General features: G+C 44.0%; 1 protein-coding gene across 1 annotated transcript in view; it reads right to left on the bottom strand.

Annotated features, from left to right (window-relative positions):
- LOC115482645 (protein unc-45 homolog B-like) overlaps positions 1-21,241 on the bottom strand; it is a 249,113-nt gene that overhangs the window by 110,352 nt on the left and 117,520 nt on the right. The window contains 2 exon segments of the mRNA XM_030222599.1: positions 12,117-12,159; positions 12,162-12,210. Coding sequence (XP_030078459.1) covers positions 12,117-12,159; positions 12,162-12,210 — 92 coding nt within the window.

Here is a 21,241-nt window from a genome sequence, read left to right as displayed (position 1 = left end):
GTAAAAGTCCCCCCTAAGGTGCCCAGTTGGTGTCCTGGCATGTGAGGGGGACTAGTGCACTACGAATCCTGGCCCCTCCCACGACCCAATGCCTTGGATTTGTTCGTTTTTGAGCTGGGCGCCTTCGGTTTCCATTATCGCTGAAAACCGATAGCGCCCAGTTCAAAAACGAACAAATCCTAGGCATTTGCCCCGCACAACCCGTATTATCGAAAAAAGATGGCCGGCCATCTTTTTTCAAAAATATGGTTTGTCCCGCCTTTTCGTATGGCCGCCTACGGAGATGGGCGGCCATGGAGATGGCGTTCACGTTCGATTATGCCCCTCAAAAGGTATTAAATATCTGTTAAATGTACTCACTGAAGAGGGTAAATTGAAATAATTTCAGGAGCTACAGAGGTCCTATGCTTTGCTGGCCTCCCACTATTTTGCCTATATGCAATTGCATCATTATCTGTCATCGTTGAAGTGGACTGATCTTACTGAAGCCCTGACTCTGGGAGCTCAGCAGGGGGCGCCTCTTAGATTTCATCACAGATATCTACAGGACACTACAGCTGATATTAATAATGGTTTAGCAGAGGCATGGCCCGAGATCTCTTCTATCAACGTTGCCAAATATACTCCACAGCTATATCACCTAACTAACTAAGCAGGGCCGTGCCAATACGGTAAGCGGGGTAAGCACTGCAGGGGGCCCCTCCCAGGTCCGTTCACTTGCAAAATCTTTTACCTGTGGTTGTGATTCTCCTCTCTCTCCTGCCCTTCCCCCTCCGCATCAGAAAGTGAAGGCAGCCCAGCAGTGCTAAGGCAGACACCTCTGCTGAAGTTGCTTAAAAGAATACGAGCGCTATATATGTCTTTGGTGTGGGAACAACTCATTCGGGGTGAGCTTGAAGTGAACAACATTCAAATTAAAGAGAACAGGTTTGGAGGGAGGTGTGCAAGTGAGACTGAGGAGAAATAAAAAAATAAATAGTGTAATTGTTAAAATCTGTAAGTGGTTCAAAGTTTTTGTTTTCTTTTCTGAGCATCATGTACACCGAGAGGAGGGCATGATTTGTGCATAATTATCAGGTATTCTGGCTAAAAGCCATTTCATTGGCTGATGGTTTCAACAGTAGTTTCAAAGAGGAAGAGCTGGTAAGTGAAAATCTGATTGCTTTTTTTTAAGTTTTAAAAGTATTTGCATTAAATCTAATTGCAGAATTCAGGTGCTGGGAGTCTGTACTTGGTTGGCATATGCTCAGATTTGTTTAAATCATATGCAAATTAGTTCGTTTTTGGGAGGTTCTCATTTTCATATTTATGGGTAAAAATTGATGGAAATGTTTACAGCCTTAATGTTAGGGCATGGCTTTGATCAAAACTGTGAAGTTTGATCCAAAAACGAAGGGTTTATCTAGTGTTTTTGACTAAAAATTCCCATTTGAGTGTCTGTATGTTAATCTGCATTCAAATAGAGCTCTCTGATTGGATGATCAGCTCCTGTTAGAAATCTGTCCAGGAACAGAGTGAGAGCAACTAACGGTTTGGCCAAGAGAGACATGCAGCTGTGAGCTCCGTGTGTGTAAGGGGGGTGGGGGGGGCGCCAACTGATATAGTATGTAGGGGGGCACCAGAGACCCTAGGCACGGCCCTGTAACTAAGCAAGTGATTAATGAACAACATAAGGAGATGCTTTATTAATTTGTACTGCGCCTCCATATATCTACTACTACTACTACTTATCATTTCTTTAGCGTTACTAGACATACGCAGCGCTGTACAATTGAACATGAAGAGACAAGTCCCTGCTCGACAAAACTTACAATCTAATCAGGACAGACAAACAGGACAAATAAGGGATAAGGGAAAGGGGACTTGATATACTGCCTTTCTGTGGTTTTTGTAACTATATCCCAAAGGGATGTAACCATGAGGAACATGGAGGAATTACATCCACACCTTGTGAACCAACTTAAAGAGGACCTACATAACATCCAGGGAGAAAAACAATACATTGCTATCCGCAAAAAGGAAATAAAGCTATATTCTCTTCTTCAAAATCAAAGAGAGAGAAACTGCTTATCCTTGAATAGCTACAGCTCTGCAGAACCAACAGCTCCAGACACTTTGGAGACACTTGGATACACATCTGAGGCATGTGAAAATCAGAGCCCAAACAAACCAGGGAATACTGATCACACCTTTACAGATGCAAACCAAATGGGGATAATAAACCTCTCGAACCATCAATTATCACAACATGAGATCTCTGTGCTTTCCAAAGGGCTCTCATTCTGCCCATCGAATAACCTAGATAAAATCCAGCTATATTCAGACCTAGAAGAATTCTTCAGAAAAATGCGTCTTAAAGCACATTTCCACAATAGAGAGACATCAAATGATCCGAAATACAGTCTTAAACAGAAGAACACTTATTTCACCCCACAGGAGGGACAAAACTACAAACTGGATAACTACATAGAAAGTTTCAGACATAGGGTTAAATCACAACTCTCCAACAAACAAAAAAGAATTCTGTACAATCTTACCCCACCAGAAAGAGCGGCCATAAGAACCCTACAAACTAAAGAACGCATTATCATCAAACCCTCAGACAAAGGAGGCGCAGTGGTAATTATGGACATACAAAAATACATTGAAGAGGGCCACAAACAGCTCTCAGACAATAAATACTACAGGAAACTAACTGAGGACCCCACACAGGACTACACAAAACAGCTGAAAGACCTTATCAAAACATTTCCTACACAAGCGCAACCTCACCTGAAGAAACTCATACCAAATCAACCTTCCGTAGGCACATTTTACATGCTACCCAAGATCCACAAACTGGGAAACCCTGGCAGACCAATCATATCAGGTATTGGCACACTCACAGAAGAAATATCTGGATTCATAGAGGGAATTCTGAAACCTCTCGTACACAAAACTAACAGCTTCATACAAGACACCACAGACTTTCTGAATAAATTGAAAAATATCAAGCAACTACCACCTAACACCCTTCTGGTCACGATGGATGTAGAATCACTATACAGCAACATTCCACATGCGGATGGCATAGCTGCATGTGGAAGACTCCTAAAAAAATCCACACTGGACCATCAATACTCTCCAGAAACTATTACAAAATTAATCAAATTCATTTTAACTCACAACTACTTCCACTTTAACAATGATATCTATCTGCAAATAATGGGCACTGCGATGGGCACCAGGACAGCACCCCAATATGCCAACCTTTTTATGGCTGAGCTGGAAGAGACATTTCTGAATACACCAGACCAAACCTCTAAAATACTACCGGTACATCGATGACATTTTTATGATTTGGACGGAGGGTGAAGAAACTCTGAAACAATTTTATTCTGCATTCAATACATACCATCCTACAATCAGATTCAAAATTGACTACTCCCCAGAAAAAGTCAATTTTTTGGACACCACAGTCTCAATCAGTGATGGCTGTATACAAACATCTGTATACAAGAAACCCACAGACAGATGTAGCTATCTCCACAACTCCAGCTTCCATCCTTCACATACAAAAAGATCCATCATTTACAGCCAAGCCACAAGATACCACCGTATCTGCTCTGACCCAGGGGACAGAGACAGACACCTTAAAACCCTGACTGAATCCTTCAAACAGAAGGGCTACAACCCCAAAATAATCTCCAAGAATATTGCCTCCTCCCTCAAAACACCCAGGGAGAATCTGCTACAGTACAAAAAGAAAAAATCCACAGACAGAATCCCGCTTGTAGTGACATACAATCCAGAGCTGGAAAAACTGAGGAAAATCATAAGAGATCTACAACCTATACTCCAGGAGGATGAATTACTGAAAGAGATATTCCCATCCCCACCAGTACTGGCCTTCCGACAGCCACCCAATTTAAAACACAAGCTAATCAGAAGTAAACTTCCTTCACAGACTGAAAAGGAACAGAAGGGCACACTTCCCTGTAATTTATCCAGTTGCAAACTATGCCAAAATATTTCACAGGACCCCAAAGTCATCCACAAAGGAAAGACATTCAACATAAAGGGATCTTTCACTTGCTCATCTTCCAATGTGGTATATATCATTCAGTGTAAAAAATGTAATGAAGGATGCTATATTGGAGAAACAGGCCAGATGCTTAAGACAAGATTCAATTTACATAGACATCATATAAACAATGCTGGTGCCAGCAGGGTTCCCACGCCTGTTGGGCAACATTTTACAAGACCAGGACACTGCACCAGTGACTTCACAGTGAGAATCCTCAAAGGTAACTTTAAAACCATACAAGAACGTAAGACCTTTGAAGTCAGAATGATTGAATATTTTAACACCCAACAGAAAGGACTTAACAAGGACCTGGGGTTCCTAGCCCATTATAAACCATAAAGCTGTATGTCTCTGTTGATCACCCTCCCCTCACCTGTCCACACCCACCCTGTTAGAATACCAATGGTATACTTTGATGTCCCCATGCATACTTCCTACCCACCCCCCATCCTCCCACCCTGTCAGACTGTCATAGCAATGCTTGAATGTTTTTCACTTATATACACTGTCAGCTAGCACATTTGCTTATTTCCGATCTGACGAAGAAGGGCAACCTTCGAAAGCTAATCAAGAAATGTATTAAGTTATGTCCAATAAAAAAGGTATCATCTTATTTTCTTTTCCATGTTTTATTTGTTTGATTTCTATTGATAACCTTAACAGTGGACTAACACGGCTACCACACTTCTGTAACTACATTCAAAGCGGTTTACATAGTATATTCAGGTACTTATTTGTACCAAGGGCAATGGAGGGTTAAGTGACTTGCCCAGAGTCACAAGGAGCTGCAGTGGGAATCGAACTCAGTTCCCCAGGATCAAAGTCCACTGCACTAACCACTAGGCTACTCCTCCACTCCAAAGAGTAGCAAGATTCCGTGTGGAATCCCAAAGAGTAGCAAGATTCTGGAATCCCAAAGACTACTACTACTTATAATTTCTATAGTGCTACTAGACGTACGCAGCGCTGTACACTTGAACATGAAGAGACAGTCCCTGCTCAACAGAGCTTACAATCAAATTAGGACAGACAAACAGTACAAACAAGAGATAAGGGATTATTAAAGTGAGGATGATAAAATAAGGGTTCTGAATAAGGGTTAGGAGTTAAAAGCAGCATCAAAAAGGTGGGCTTTTAGCTTATCACCATATCAAGCCAGCTGGGCTGGTGTAGTAGAGAAGGGGAGCTGTCCTAAATATACATCTGAAACAGCAAAGCTGGGCCATATGTTCTGGCATTGTCCTAGGACTCAAGTATTTTGGAGTACCTTGCCTCAGACTTTGGAAAGGTGGTGGTCTTGTCCAGTTTTCCAGAACCCTCTTATACTGTTTAATAACCATGTAATGAATGACCCAGTTCCTTCCGGATATAAACCCTTTTTAAGAATTTCAATAATGTTTGGTATCAAAATCATTCTGCATGCATGATTGCAGTCTAGCCCGCCCTCTGCACAACATTATGATTCAGCAGCTCCACATGGAACGGTTAAGAATACATGATTGAAATAGTATAAAGGGACAATGTTTTCTTGAAGCCTGGGCACCATTTTGGTTAACACTGCCACATTTGGCACGTAGTAGACTGCTCAACCATTAACATAAGGGTGTGGGGGTTTTTTGTTACATAAGTGGGGGGGAGATGAGGGGTAAAGGGTAGTAGGGGGAGAAGGGAGGAAGAGGAGAAGATTATTCTGCATTGTTTCTGTGTTTATATGGTTCACTTGAAATCAATAAAAATGACCTAAACATAAAAAGTTAAAATAGAAATTTTAAAAGGAAGTTTTTTGAGACTGATGAGAATAATAGGGTCTGATGAACGCAGGCACTAAGGGGATCTTTTAGAAAGGTGTGCTAGCATTTTTAGTGCGTGCTAAACACTAGAGACAGCCATATATTCCTATGGGTGGTCTCTAGCGTTTAGCGCATACTAATTTTTAGCGTGTCCTAAAAATGCTAGTACGCCTTAGTAAAAGGACCCCTAAGATGTTCTGCTTGCTGTCACGGTGAGGATATTTGAGGTCTTTTTCCTTCTTTTATGATTTTTAGCAGAATAATGTAATTCTTAGTATATGGATTATAAAAACATATATGTCTTTAGCTTGGAGTAGAGCATGGACGTAAGATAATTTGCTGAAGTCTGTCTTGTGGTTGTATTGCTCAAAAATGGGCATCAGAAAAGATCAGTGTAAGTGCTATTCTGTGCGGAGTCCCATTATTCACTGCATGCAACTTTTTCGAACACCCCAGACCCGCCCACCCCCTTTTGGATTGCATACTATCAGATTGAGGCCCCCAGCATTCTAGAATAGCGCACAGCCAGATGCACACCCAATCCTAATTGGTGCCAATTAACATCTTATGATCATCCAATTATTGATGGTTAACAGCTCATTAGCCAATTAAGCTGCTGCACAGCTTAGAAGCGTGTCCGAATCTGGGCACCATTTCTAGAATCTGGGGGAATGGTAAGGACTGCTGCCCAAGTGCCACTGAATGTGCAACTCATTTTGATCAGAAAGAAATATTAATTAGATCTATCACATCAGAAATAAATCACTACTGAAGAAATTGTAAACTGTGTACATGGAACACAGTCACATTTCAGCTGATCATATTTCTGACAAGTTCACTTTGATTGATATTTGGTTTATAATAAATACATAAAACACTCAAAATAAACTAATACCATTATTTTAATGGATAGACTAGAACAGATACTGCAAGCACCACAACCCAGGCGACAGCAGAAAGCATGTTTGGAAGGCCACGTCCAATTCTTCTGTCCAGTGTACCTTCTCAGGAGCCTTCTTCTGCAGGAGGTGAGTTAGTGGCTCTGCATTCTCAGCAAATCCAGGAATAAACCGGTGATAATACCCCAGACTCATACTTGCTTCTTTAAGCGACTGGCACCTGGGTGATTGCCTCTACCATTCAAATCTGGGATCTCACCTGTCCTCTCTCTCAATAGCGGTCCATAGACTATCCAGTATTGCTTCTACTTGGATAAGATGTCATCCAAGTAGGCAACTGTGTAGTTGCCAGGGAATCTAAGTAGGCAGTCCATAAGGTGCTGAAAGGTAGCAGGAGCTCCATGGAGGCCAAACGAGAGCACCGTGAATTGTAACAAACCTTGGGGTGTCAAAAAGGCTGTCTTCTCCTTGGCGTCTGGGGTGAGAGGTACCTGCAAATATCCTTTGGTCAGGTCTAGGGTCGAAATGAATCAGGCCCCTCCCAGCCGCTCAATAAGTTTGTCCATTGGATAGGCCTCTAGCTTGGAGACAGCATTCACCTTCCTGAAATCAATGCAAAACTGGATACTTCCATCCGGTTTTAGTACCAATACAGTAGGAGATACCCAATTACTGGTGGACTCTTCGATCACTCCTGATCTTAGCATCTCAGCGACTTCTTTTGCCACCACTTTGCTGGTGGCTTCTGGTATTCAATAGGGATGCTGATTAACATTATGAGTTGCAAGAGTCTGTTATGGCACTTCGGAAAACACATCTTCACTTTGGTGTATCAACTGCTCCAGGTCGGCCTTCTGCGAGTAGGAGAGCTGGTTGCCAAATGGATCTTGCACAGGTCCAGAGTCTATTGGGACCCCTGGGCCAAAGTCGTCTCTTTGGAGATTTTTGCCGTGTCCCTCTTGTTAATTATAGTTGACAGGTCCTGTCCTTTCCACGACTTGATAAGGACCTTGCCACTTGCAAAACAACTAACTTTTGGAAGAGGGTAGAAGGACAAAGACTCCCTCAGCTCACTGAACAGCCTTCTGATTATAGGCTCGGGCTTGCTCCACTTGAGCCTTTCCAGGCACAGCCTGGCAGTCTCACCTGCTTTCTTTAGTCTCGCCTGCACGGTGAGCACATATTCAGCCAAATTCCTCCCTGGGCTGGGTTCCTCTTCCTAAGCTTCCCGGACCACATCCAGGATTCCTCTAGGCCTTCTTCCATATAGTAGTTTAAATGGAGAGAATTCTGTTGAACTCTGGGGCACCTCCCAGATGGCAAACAGTTCATATGGGTGTAGGGAATCTCAGTGCTTCCCATCTTCAACCACAAACCTTCTCAGCATCTGTTTCAATATTTTATTGAAGCGCTCCACCACACCATCTGTCTGTGGATGATATACTGATGTCCGTAAAGTTTTCACCTTGAGCAAGGCACAGACTTGATTCATAACTCTGGACATACAGTAAATGTTTTGTCAATATTTCTGCTGGGATTCCCATCTGGGAAAAGACTTCCCACAGCACATTAGCCACTATGGTAATTTTCATGTTCCGCAATGCAATATCTTCTAGCATAATCCAAAATAACCAGAATATACTTATGGCCCTGGGTGGTGCACTCCAAGGGTCCCACAAAGTCCATTGCTATTATTTCAAACAGGGTGTCAACAAGGGACATGGGCATGAGAGGGTCAGGTGGGACCCTCACAGGACTACTCAGCTTGCAGGTTGGGCAAGACTGGAAAAAGAGCTCTACCTGTTTAAATACCCTGGGCCAGAAGAACCGGGCTAAAATCCATTCATGGGTCTTCTCCTCTCCCAGGTGACTGTGGGCTAAGCTGCATGACTTGCCTATAGTAGGAAAGAACACAGCGAAGGTGACAAGATGGATGACGCTAAACAAACTTCTCAGGAGCTTAGCCTAGAATGGGTGGCAGAGCTGGTGGTTGGGAGGCGGGGCTAGTGTGGGCAGACATATACGGTCTGTGCTGGGGCTGGTGGTTGGGAGGCGGGACTAGTGCTGGGCAGACTTATACGGTCTGTGCCGGGGCTGGTGGTTGGGCGGCGGGGATAGTGCTGGGCAGACTTATACGGTCTGTGCCAGAGCCGGTGGTGGGTGGCAGGGATAGTGCTGGGCAGACTTATACGGTCTGTGCCAGAGTCGGTGGTGGGTGGCAGGGATAGTGCTGGGCAGACTTATACGGTCTGTGCCAGAGCTGGTGGTTGGGAGGCGGGGTTGGTGGTTGGGAGGCGGGGATAGGGCTGGCCAGACTTATACGGTCTGTGGTGGTTGGGAGGCGGGGATAGGGCTGGCCAGACTTATACGGTCTGTGCACTGAAGAGGACAGTACAAATAAAAAAAGTAGCACATATGAATTTATCTTCTTGGGCAGACTGGATGGACCGTGCAGGTCTTTTTCTGCCGTCATCTACTATGTTACTATGTTCTACTGGACTCAGAAAAAAGTTCACAGCAAGAGTTTATTCTTAAAAAACTGCTCGACACGAGTCGTGTTTCGGCCGTTCAGGCCTGCCTCAGGAGTCCCTGTATGGCAAAGTGCTATTGGTTCTCATAAGGAGAGTCTTGTGCAAACACTGAATTTTTCTAACACCACCTTAGGAAAATGGAGAAAGAAAACTTCAAAGCTTCTTGATGAGAGTGTGAGCGTCACTGTTCTCGAAGCGCTTCGAGAACAGTGACGCTCACATTCTTGCTGTGAACTTTTTTCTGAGTCCAGTAGAAGTTTGTTTGGCGTCATCCATCTTGTCACCTTCGCTGTGTTCTTTTCTTGGTTTTTCAATTGCAGAGGTCCACTATCTTCTGTGTTTGCCTATAGTAGGACCAATAGCTGCTCTACCTCTTCCCCCTCCAGGGTTCCCTTGGCCACCCTATACAGCAGGTCATTGTTTACCACAAAATAAGGGGGTGCTACCTTAGGAACCTCGTGGCCAACCAGGATCCCTCTATCTACTGCAACCACCCTAGCTTGGGCCACCCTTTTGAAAATTCTCCATACTCCGTTCCTACTCCATTCAGGTAGTACATTCAAAGGGTTGGGGTTGTCCAACCTGTCATTGTCTTCTTACTCCAGATCTCCATTTACAACTGCCCCTAAATTCATAGAGCACTGAAGTTTCTCCAACTGCCATTGGTAGAGGGGTTTTGGCAACTTTGGGTTTTCAAAGGTCCTCTAGTGGGAAGATCTCTGGAAAAGATGGCGCTGAAGTTGGGAAATCCCGCCCCAACACCACTGGGTATGATAGCTGTGGCAAGACTTATCTTCAGATGAAGCTTGTCCCACAGGTGTTGTACACTTGAGCTGTCAGATACTGCCTGTGTCTCCATGTATACAGGCCAGGGTCACAGTTCATTCGTAGTTCAACTATGAACGATGGAGTACTTCTATTTGGACAAGGGTCTTGACACTGCCAGAGTCTACGAGGGTTTGATACGTGTGCCCATCTAGCTACATTTGTAGCACACAATTTCTGGTTTCTGGCTGAGCAGCTTCCACAAAACTGCAATCATGATTGGCCACCAAATTCACATCCATAGCACCCTCCTCTGTATCCTTGGAGTCATATGACCTCTTCCTCCACATCTGAAACAGGAAGAGGAGTATTCTTCCCTTGCCTGGGAAAAAGGGGCGTGGTATGTTCGTGGGGATGAGGGTGCCTCCATTGCTCTGACCCCTTCCTTGGAGACCCCTGGCTGGAGGGTAGTCTCTGATCCCTCAGGGTGTCCGGTCCAGGTTTCTCACGTCTCCTCCCAGGTCGCTTCTTTTCTTTACTAGATTCTTTTTCTGGCTGTGCCTGGTGGACGGCTTCAGCTGCTTCTAATGCACTCTCTAGGGACAGTTTGGGGTGTAGCCGCATCCACTGCTTCATAGGCAGTGGTAACCCTTCCAAGAACTGCTCCAGGCTTGTCTTTTCCTCTGGCTGCAGCCACTTCTAGGCAACCTCCTTGAGGCGGTAGAAGAAACTCCTGAGGTTTTCTTTGGCTTGCATGAAACCCTTCCAGAACTGCTGCCGATAGGCCTCTGGGGTGCAGCCCACTCTCTCCAGGATGGCTGCTTTCACCTCCAATTGAGCACGAGTCATTCCTTTTCATTCTTGAGAGTGTGTGATTGACCATATGATGGAAGGATGTGCAGCTCGACTGAGAGTGTTATTACAGAGAGGACAGTATTGGATATTCACTTTGAAAACAGAAAAACCAATAGGTTTAAATTCCAGATGCCCTTGGCCTGGATTGGCCGCTGTTGTGGACAGGATGCTGGGCTCGATGGACCTTTGGTCTTTTCCCAGTGTGGCATTACTTATGTACTTAAGATCGAGTAGAAGAGTTTTTCTGAAATGACACGCTGTGTTTTTGTACATCTGAGAGACTTAAATGTAATCATCAAACAGGAAGTGATGTCAGGTAACTTAATGTTTAAGGAAGCGATTGTGCAGCCATGACTGAGGGATCTTGGTGATATGAAAACACTTGTGCATGAAAAACGCTGGCAAGTACTCTGGTTAAAGCCTTATTTTAATATGAGGGGGGTTTTTCTCACTAGTTCACTGCTTTATTCTAAGTGGGTTTTTCAATGTTTTCTTTTTTAGAAGTTTGGTCATGCCTTGAGACAGCAAAGCTTTGGCCACAGTCGGTGTGATTTATTTCAAAGCACTCTGTCCTTTGAGTGCTAAGTCATTAGAGTTTTAAATAATTCTTTTGAAAGGGTTTTTTTATGCCTATGATGAGTGTTTACCCTTGTTAAAATCCTTTTCACCCTGTAGGCTTTTTGCAACAGGTGGAGGTGAGAGAACCAAGGTTTTTTTCCCTTTCAACACTTTTTGCATTTCACAAGTTGTTTTGAAGCTTGGGGAAGTACTTCAGCTAAATATATGGGAGAGTATCTTAGAGAATTAATGGCAGTGACTACATTTGGTCTCATGGAGAGGTGCTCAGCATATTTAAGCCTATTCTATAAAATTTAGGCGTGTTTTACAGAATATGCCTAAGTATATTTTTTTCCGTGCAGAATTTTCAGGTGCCATATATAGAATTTAGCCCATAATCAGTAGCAAAAGCTGTATTGGTATTGGTAAAAGGGCCCCTTAGATACCAGATTTCAAGTCTGAACAATGTTACTCTTAGTTATATGTTATCAAAATCAATGTGAAGTCTTTCATAAACTTCCTATATCTCACAGCTCTTAAAAGGTTGAAATATGAGGATCTGAATAGGGCAGTTACCATACAGGCCTTAGCATTAGGAAAGGAAGGAAAAAAACAGAATGGAAAAGAGCCAGCCAATTTATACTCCACTTACTTTCTACATTGCATTGCTAATTTTTCAGTGGATCCTTCAGCAACTGACGCAGGGCATAATCGGTGCCTCCAGCAGAGCCCAGCTTACAAAGACCCTGAAACAGAATGTAAAGGAGAGCAGAGTAAGATGAATATCAAAGCATTTTTTTAGGTGAAACTACCAATTCTAGTATGAAAACAAAGGAATGACCTTCAAAAATGCTTATATCTTTTTAATTTATGAAGGTATTTTATTGAAACAAGTGTAGCATAAATATTACAATGCTAGGAACCAGCAAACAAATAAGCAATCGTGAACATATATTTGTTATCCCTTAGTAAATAGTGTAGTCTTACATAAACAAAGCTCAGTTTAACCTCACTTTATTTGTTTTATGTAGAGGAGTGTGGTAGCCGTGTTAGTCCACTCTTAAGGTTATCAATAGAAATCAAACAAAATAAAACATGGAAAAGAAAATAAGATGATACCTTTTTTTATTGGACATAACTTAATACATTTCTTGATTAGCTTTCGAAGGTTGCCCGTCTTCCTCAGATCGGAAATAAGCAAATGTGCTAGCTGACAGTGTATATAAGTGAAAACATTCAAGCATTACTATGACAGTCTGACAGTGTGGGGGGATGGGGGTGGGTCGGAGGTATGCATGGGGACATCAAAGCATATCATTGATATTCTAACAGGATGGGTTTGGATAGGTGAGGGGAGGGTGATCAACAAAGACATACAGCTTTATGGTTTATAATGGGCTAGGAACCTCAAATCCTTAAGTCAAGTCCTTTCTGTTGGGTGTTAAAATATTCAATCATTCTGACTTCAAAGGTCTTACGTTCTTGTATGGTTTTAAAGTTACCTTTCAGTATTCTCACTGTGAAATCACTGGTACAGTGTCCTGGTTCTGTTTTATGTTAAATCCCCTCCCCCTCCCCAACCCCCCATCCACCAGCACAGCCAAACTCCAGGCTATACAAACTTATCCCTCCACGTCCCACCCCAGAAAAGCATAACAGAACTAAAATTCACCGTTACATTTTCCATCAAGAAAATGTTTTTTAACATTTCGTACAACCCCTTTTCCTCACCCATCTCTCCCCCCAACAACCTCCCCAGTCTAACACCCACAAATATCGTACTCCTAAAGCATTTATTACTTTACTGTGGGCAACTGGAGTCAAAGTGATCGGAGACTCCATTATCAGAGGCATTAACTTAGGAACACAGTTCAGGGGTTCCAACCTAGTGAAATGTCTTCCAGGATCTTCAGCTGCAAGATGTACTGACCAAATACTGAAAGTGATCCGAGAAGAGAGCAAGGCTTCAAACGCTGATGTTATAATACACCTGGAGACAAATGACCTGGCCAACAATAGCAAGTTTACAGCACAGAGAGCATTCCACAAGCTTGGGGAGGGACTGAAATCTTTGGTTCAGACTGTGGCTTGTTTTTTACAGAGACGTGGTTCAACGATTCCCATGAATGGGATGTGACCATATGGGGCTATAATCTTTTGGGAAGGATAGAGAGGGCCGAAGAGGTGGAGGAGTGGCGCTGTATGTGAGAGATGGTATCAGAGGAGCTGAAATGCGGGGAACCTGGGGAAAGGAAGAAGCTTTATGGATCGTCCTGGAAAGAGAAGACGGAACCTGTATCCACACGGGGTTATCTACAGACCTCCTGCACAAACGGAGAAGTTAGACAAGGATCTGAGAGAAGATATTCAAAAGATTGGTATGAAAGGGGAAGTGCTACTGTTAGGAGATTTCAATTTGTCTGATGTGGCGTGGAACATCCAGTCTGCAGAATCAGAAAGAAGTAGGATGATTGTGGACACCTGTCAAAGTGCCTCCTTCAGACAAATTATTGATTTAGATTTTGCTCACACCTTTTTCAGTAGTAGCTCAAGGTGAGTTACATTCAGGTACTCTGGATATTTCTCTGTCCCAGGAGAGTCATGAATACTGCCCATTTAACCCCACTCTCTGTTTCCTATCCTTCAACCAGTTTTTAATCCACAATAGGACATTTCCTCCTATCCCATGACCCTCCAATTTCCTCTGTAGCCTTTCATGAGGTACCTTGTCAAACGCCTTTTGAAAATTCAGATACACAATATGTATGTGTATAGGGACTGACAAAGAATATATACATACATAAATATTTCTCTGGCAATGTTTGTGTGCCTTATTCGTAATAAATACACGTCCGGGTGAAAACATCCACGTGTTCGTCAGGGACGTCCTTGTTTTTTCGATTATGGGTCAAAGTGTTAGGCACGCCCAAGTCCACCTTCGTTACACCTCTGACACGCCCCCTTGAACTTTGGTCATCTTTGTGATGGCGTGCAGTTGGGGACGTCCAAAATCGGGTTTCGACGTCCATCTTCCGATTTATGTCGAAAGATGGACGTCCTTCTCTTTCGAAAATGAGCCCAAAAGGAATCCTGTTTAGAAGGAATAGTTCCGCAGTATCTTAGTGGAGATTGGGTGGTGACGCCGGTAATTGGGAAATAAAATGGGAGCTGGGCAGATTTCTACGGTCTATGCCCTGATTGTGACTGAATAGATAGGGATGGGCTGGAGTGTAAATTTTAAGGGGCTTCGACGTTAGCTTCAGAACTTAGTACAAGAACAGTGCTGGGGAGACTTTTCCGGACTGTACCTTGAGAAAGGCAAGGACAAATCAAACTCGGGTATACATATAAAGTATCACATACCATGTAAATGAGTTTATCTTGTTGGGCAGACTGGATGGACTTTATCCAAATATACTTTCTCTATATATAAGAATTAGCACTTATCTTCACTGGGCATTTTCTAGCAGGTTCGCTCTACAACGAGCTCCTGTTTCGCAATTGCTTCAACCCCGATATCTATGCCCTTTAAACAGAAAAAGCTCTTAGTGCTGTGTGAAACTACAATTTTTCATCCCATATACTCACATTCTCTTTGCTCTACTGTCTTTACCTCTTGCAGTGTCAGCTTTTTTTCTTTGTCTGCACTTCTATTCTATACTGAAAATGGCACCCGTCAGCTGATTTTAAAATGTGGAACGCCATCGGATTTGTCCAATCAACTGATAATAACCGATTTAAAGGGGAACTCCACTTGTGTTTGATTACATTTCATATTTTACTCTTTCCTGGCCTTTTTGAGGTTCATAGAAAAGCCTTCCATTCCACCCTACTGTTAATACCAACCGGGACCAAAGACCCTAATCTGTATATCCAGCTTTGTTCTTTTTGTATTAATTTCCTGTCCCCCTCTTATCGACTCCGGTATATGATCAATAACAGTACACAAGTGCATGATCTGGTGAGTAACGTTATGGTACTGGGGCCGCTTGATAACAGTGATCATAATATAATCAGTTTGATATCGACCTTGAAGTAACTTGTACACAGAAAGTCAAATACGTTAGCGTTTAACTTTAAAAAGGAGACTATGATAAAATGAGAAGAACGGTAAAAAAAAAACAACTTAGGGGGGCAACTGAGAAAGTAAAAACTGTACACAGGCGTGGACGCTGTTCAAAAATACCATCCTGGATGCCCAGGCCATACATATTCCGCGAATTAGAAAAGAAAGACGGAAGTCCAAAAGACAGCCGGCCTGGTTGAAAAGTGAGGTGAAGGAAGCTATTAGGGCTAAAAGAAACGCCTTCAGAAAATGGAAGAAGGAACCGTCTGAAAATAACAAGAAGCAGCATAAGGAGTGTCAAAGCAAATGCAAGGCGCAGATAAAGAAGGCCAAGAGGGATTACGAAAAAAAGATAGCATTAGAGGCAAAAAACATAGTAAAATTTTTTTCGGTATATTAAAAGCAGGAAGCCGGCAAAAGAATCGGTTGGGTCGCTGGATGACCGAGGGGTAAAAGGGGCGATCAAGGAAGACAAAGACGTAGCGGAGAGACTGAATGAATTCTTTGCTTCGGTCTTCACCGAGGAAGATTTGGGTGGGACACCGGTGTCTAAAATGGTATTTCAAGCGGACGAGTCGGAGAAACTTACTGACTTCACGGTAAACCTGGAGGACGTAATGGGGCAGTTCAGCAAACTGAAGAGTAGCAAACCTCCTGGACCGGATGGTATTCATCCTAGAGTACTGATAGGGGAGATCCGGGAAATTATAGACCGGTGAGTCTGACGTCAGTGCCGGGGAAATGGTAGAGGCTATTATTAAAAACAAAATTACAGAGCACATCCGAGGACATGGATTACTGAGACCAAATTAGCACGGCTTTTGTGTGGGGAAATCTTGCCTGACCAATTTACTTCAATTCTTTGAAGGAGGTAAACAACATGTGGACAAAGGGGAGCCGGTTGATATTGTGTATCTGGATTTTCAAAAGGCGTTTGACAAGGTACCTCATGAAAGGCTACAGAGGAAATTGGAGGGTCATGGGATAGAAGGAAATGTCCTATTGTGGATTAAAAACTGGTTGAAGGATAGGAAACAGAGAGTGGGGTTAAATGGTCAGTATTCACAATGGAGAAGGGTAGTTAGTGGGGTTCCTCAGGGGTCTGTGCTAGGACCGCTGCTTTTTAATATATTTATAAATGATTTAGAGATGGGAGTAACTAGCGAGGTAATTAAATTTGCTGATGACACAAAGTTATTCAAAATTGTTAAATCGCAACAGGATTGTGAAAAATTACAAGAGGACCTTACGAGACTGGGAGACTGGGCGGCTAAATGGCAGATGACGTTTAATGTGAGCAAGTGCAAGGTGATGCATGTGGGAAAAAAGAACCCGAATTATATCTACGTCATGCAAGGTTCCACGTTAGGAGTTACGGACCAAGAAAGGGATCTGGGTATCGTCGTCGATAATACGCTGAAACCTTCTGCTCAGTGTGCTGCTGCGACTAGGAAAGCGAATAGAATGTTGGGTATTATTAGGAAAGGTATGGAAAACAGGTGTGAGGATGTTATAATGCCGTTGTATCGCTCCATGGTGCGACCGCACCTTGAGTATTGTGTTCAATTCTGGTCGCCGCATCTCAAGAAAGATATAGTAGAATTGGAAAAGGTGCAGCGAAGGGTGACTAAAATGATAGCGGGGATGGGACGACTTCCCTATGAAGAAAGATTAAGGAGACTAGGGCTATTCAGCTTGGAGAAGAGACGGCTGAGGGGAGACATGATAGAGGTATATAAAATAATGAGTGGAGTGGAACAGGTGGATGTGAAGCGTCTGTTCACGCTTTCCAAAAATACTAGGACTAGGGGGCATGCGATGAAACTACAGTGTAGTAAATTTAAACAAATCGGAGAAATGTTTTCTTCACCCAACGTATAATTAAACTCTGGAATTCGTTGCCGGAGAAAGTGGTGAAGGCGGTTAGCTTAGCAGAGTTTAAAAAGGGGTTAGACGGTTTCCTAAAGGACAAGTCCATAAACCGCTACTAAATGGACTTGGGAAACATCCACAACTCCAGGAATAACATTTATAGAATGTTTGTACGTTTGGGAAGCTTGCCAGGTGCCCTTGGCCTGGATTGGCCGCTGTCGTGAACAGGATGCTGGGCTCGATGGACCCTTGGTCTTTTCCTTCCCACAGCATGAAAATATCATCGATATATCTATACCATTTAGTGATACATGTCTCCCAAGGGTTGTTTCTTATCCATTTGCTCTCAAAGTGTACCATATATAGGTTAGCAACCGAAGGGGCGCATGTCACGCCCATGGCTACTCCTTTTAAATGTTGATAGAAGCTATTACAGACAGTAAACAGAAAGGAGAGCATTGAAGATAAAGTGCAGACTTGTGTGATGAGATATACACAAGAGAACAGCAAGGTGGTACAAATAATCAAAAAACATTGGAAAATAATTGCAAATGGCACACAGTATTCCATAATCAACAGTTAAGGATTGCATATACCCGAAACCAAAACATAAGGATATGGATCAGGGGATGGGGCAGGGGTGTGCTGGTAAATTTTTAACAACAGGCTCTTTCTCTGAACGTAGCCATCTCTGCAGTTGGAAGGGCCAGGGGTGGCACGGGGGGGGGGGGGGGGGGACGCGGGGGAGCAACACTTGCCTCTCTCTCCTTCCTCCCGTCGTGCGGGCACGCTAGGCATACCTTGCTGGCAGCCAATAAATGGACTGCCACCACTCCCAACGTCTTGCTCTGAGCAGCATGCTGGAACTTCTCTCACATGCTCGAGAAGTCCCAGCCTGTTGCCCAGAGCTGGAAACAAGGAGCGGGGAGCAGCAGTAGTCTATTTACTTGGCTGGCAGGGCTCAGCATCCCCACCAACAAATTAAAAGATAATTCAGCAGGGGGCCCAAGCCCACATTTTGGGAGCCAGTTGTTAAAGTAGCCATGGAGGGCCCTACTTTAACAACTGGCTCCCAAAATTCTTAAAAACTTAACAACCGGCTCTTGCGAGCCTGTGAGAGCCTGCTCCAGCACACCACTGGGATGGGGCATAAATCCTGTGGAAAGTGCAAATTTTGTACAATTATGACCCAGGGGGATGTCTTTACCAATCCACCCGACAAGAAAAAATATCAGCTTAGGTTTAACACAGACTGTGACACCACTCATGTGGTTTACATATTAATGTGTACGTGCCCAAAAATATATGTCAGGAAAACGACAAGCGCACTAAAATTAAGATTAAGTGATCATAAGCATAACTTAAAATATAAATGTCCGGAGGCTCCAATGGTTGCCCACAGCATAGAGAAATCCCGTAACTTCAGTGATTACAGGTGTACTGTTATTGATCATATACCGGAGTCGATAAGAGGGGGACAGGAAATTAATACAAAAAGAACAACGCTGGATATACAGATTAGGGTCTTTGGTCCCGGTTGGAATTAACAGTAGGGTGGAATGGAAGGCTTGTCTATGAGCCTCAAAAAGGCTAGGAAAGAGTAAAATATGAAATGTTATCAAACACAAGTGGAGTTCCCCTTTAAATTGGTTATTATCAGTTGATTGGATAAAGCCAATGGCGTTCCGCGTTTTAAAATCAGCTGATGAGGGTCACGTGATGTCGTGCTAAGAAAGCGGACGTCGGTGGTGGGAGCTCCCGGTCCCAATCCCCAAACTCGTCTTCTACCACGCTTGTTAAAATTACCCGAGGACCAGAATAGGAGGGAGAGTGAGTTGGTGGCTCTGGAAAATTGATACCCGCTCAGATGACCACAAAAACGGCCCGCCGGGATAGAGACAAACCAACCCGAAGTGAAACCAAGATGGCGACCGGCAACGGCAAAGGCCCGTCCTCGGTGAGCTCCGCGTGGGTGGCCGAGATTGTTACAGAGGTCACCCACGCTATAGATGCTTCGCTGGACAAAAAATTACAAAACCTCGCGGCGAAGCTAGATAATGTAGATGGAATGTGGAAGCGCTGAGGAGCGAAATTACAGCATGCACGCAGTGCATCTCTGATCTGGAAGACAAACTAAAACAGCTGGAAGAACTGACGGACACCCTGCAAGACAAAGTGAAAGCCTTAGAGTAGAAAACAGACGATATGGAGAATCGTTCACGGCGGGGAAATCTAAGGCTGGTGGGGCTGCCCGAGTCTATTCCGGAGGCTGAGCTTGGAAGCATGCTGGAAAAATGGCTGACAACCGCCTTGGGGCTGCACCAGCGTACAGGATCCCTCAGAATTGAAAGAGCGCATCGTCTCCGGCCCGCAGGAAAGCAGAGGATCGGCCGCGGTGGTCATATGTAAAATTCTAAACGATGCGCATAAACTAAAAATTTTGAGGGCGATACTGGCGAAAGGACAGCTACAGTTTGAAAATAAAAACATCCTGTGTTTTCAGGATTTCTCCGCCAGAGTATCTGGTCTGCGGAAGGCGTATGCACCAATTTGTAAGGAGCTCCATCAGCGCCATATATAATTTGCGCTCCTGTATCCAGCCCGACTGAAGGTATTTCAGGATGGCAAGGCACAAGTGTTCGACACTCTGGAAGCAGCGAGGGTGCTTTTACAAGGGTAGCCTGCATGCTTGGGCTAATAGCATAACAAGAGCTAACCACAGACTGAGAACTACTTGACTGAAAATTGTGCCAAATGTGGAGAGGGAGATACAGGAGAAAGATAGAGAAACCATGCTGGAGACATCTACTGCAGTGGGGAGAGTGGAGATATGATTTTGGAGGCTACATCGCAATCGGCTGCAGTGGATGGTATAACGAAAGAAAAAGCTACTCTGCAACTCTATTTAATATTGCAATGCTGGACTAAAGGCATTGATACAGGCAATATATGGGGCAAGTGAAACAGTTATGAGAGGTTGGGTGTGTTAGAATTTGGCACAAAAAAAGAAAAATAAGCTGTTTATGGGGGAGGGAGAGTGGATGGAAATGAGTGGATGAAATACCTGATGGATATACACAGCGAGGGTATTGAAAGGGGGGGAAGAAGGACATGAGAAGGTATATGCATATCGGAGTGAGTTATATAAAAGTGATGAATAAGCAGCTCTATATGAAATGTATATGCTCTCAGTAGTAATATGTAAGGATACTAAAGAAGGAAGGCTAAGTTCTGTTAGGAATGGTCAATTGTATGGGCAAACTATTACCGAGGGGAGGGGGGGAGGGAGAGGGAACAGGGGGGATTGGATGTATGAGACTTAAGGAAAGATGAGGTATGAGTTGGCTAAGGGGAGGGGATAGCGGGTGGATATCGGGAGGCGGGGCTGGTGGTTGGGAGGCGGGGATAGTGCTGGGCAGACTTATACGGTCTGTGCCAGAGCCGGTGGTGGGAAGCGGGACTGGTGGTTGGGAGGCGGGGATAGTGCTGGGCAGACTTGTACGGGCTGTGCCAGGGCCGGTGGTTGGGAGGCAGGGCTGGTGGTTGGGAGGCGAGGATAGTGCTGGGCAGACTTATACGGTCTGTGCCAGAGCCGGTGGTTGGGAGGCGGGGCTGGTGGTTGGGAGGTGGGGATAGTGCTGGGCAGACTTATAAGGTCTGTGCCCTGAAGAGCACAGGTACAAATCAAAGTAAGGTATACACAAAAAGTAGCAAATATGAGTTATTTTGTTGGGCAGACTGGATGGACCGTGCAGGTCTTTTTCTGCTGTCATCTACTATGTTACTATATGAGTGAATGCTGAGCAATATACTGTGTTGGAGTTGTAAGGGGGGGGGAG

Source organism: Microcaecilia unicolor, chromosome 13 (genome assembly GCF_901765095.1).
Source record: "Microcaecilia unicolor chromosome 13, aMicUni1.1, whole genome shotgun sequence".
NCBI classification, from domain to species: Eukaryota; Metazoa; Chordata; class Amphibia; order Gymnophiona; family Siphonopidae; genus Microcaecilia; species Microcaecilia unicolor.
Note: the sequence above shows the minus strand (reverse complement) of the source record. Positions and strands in the feature narration are given on the sequence as shown.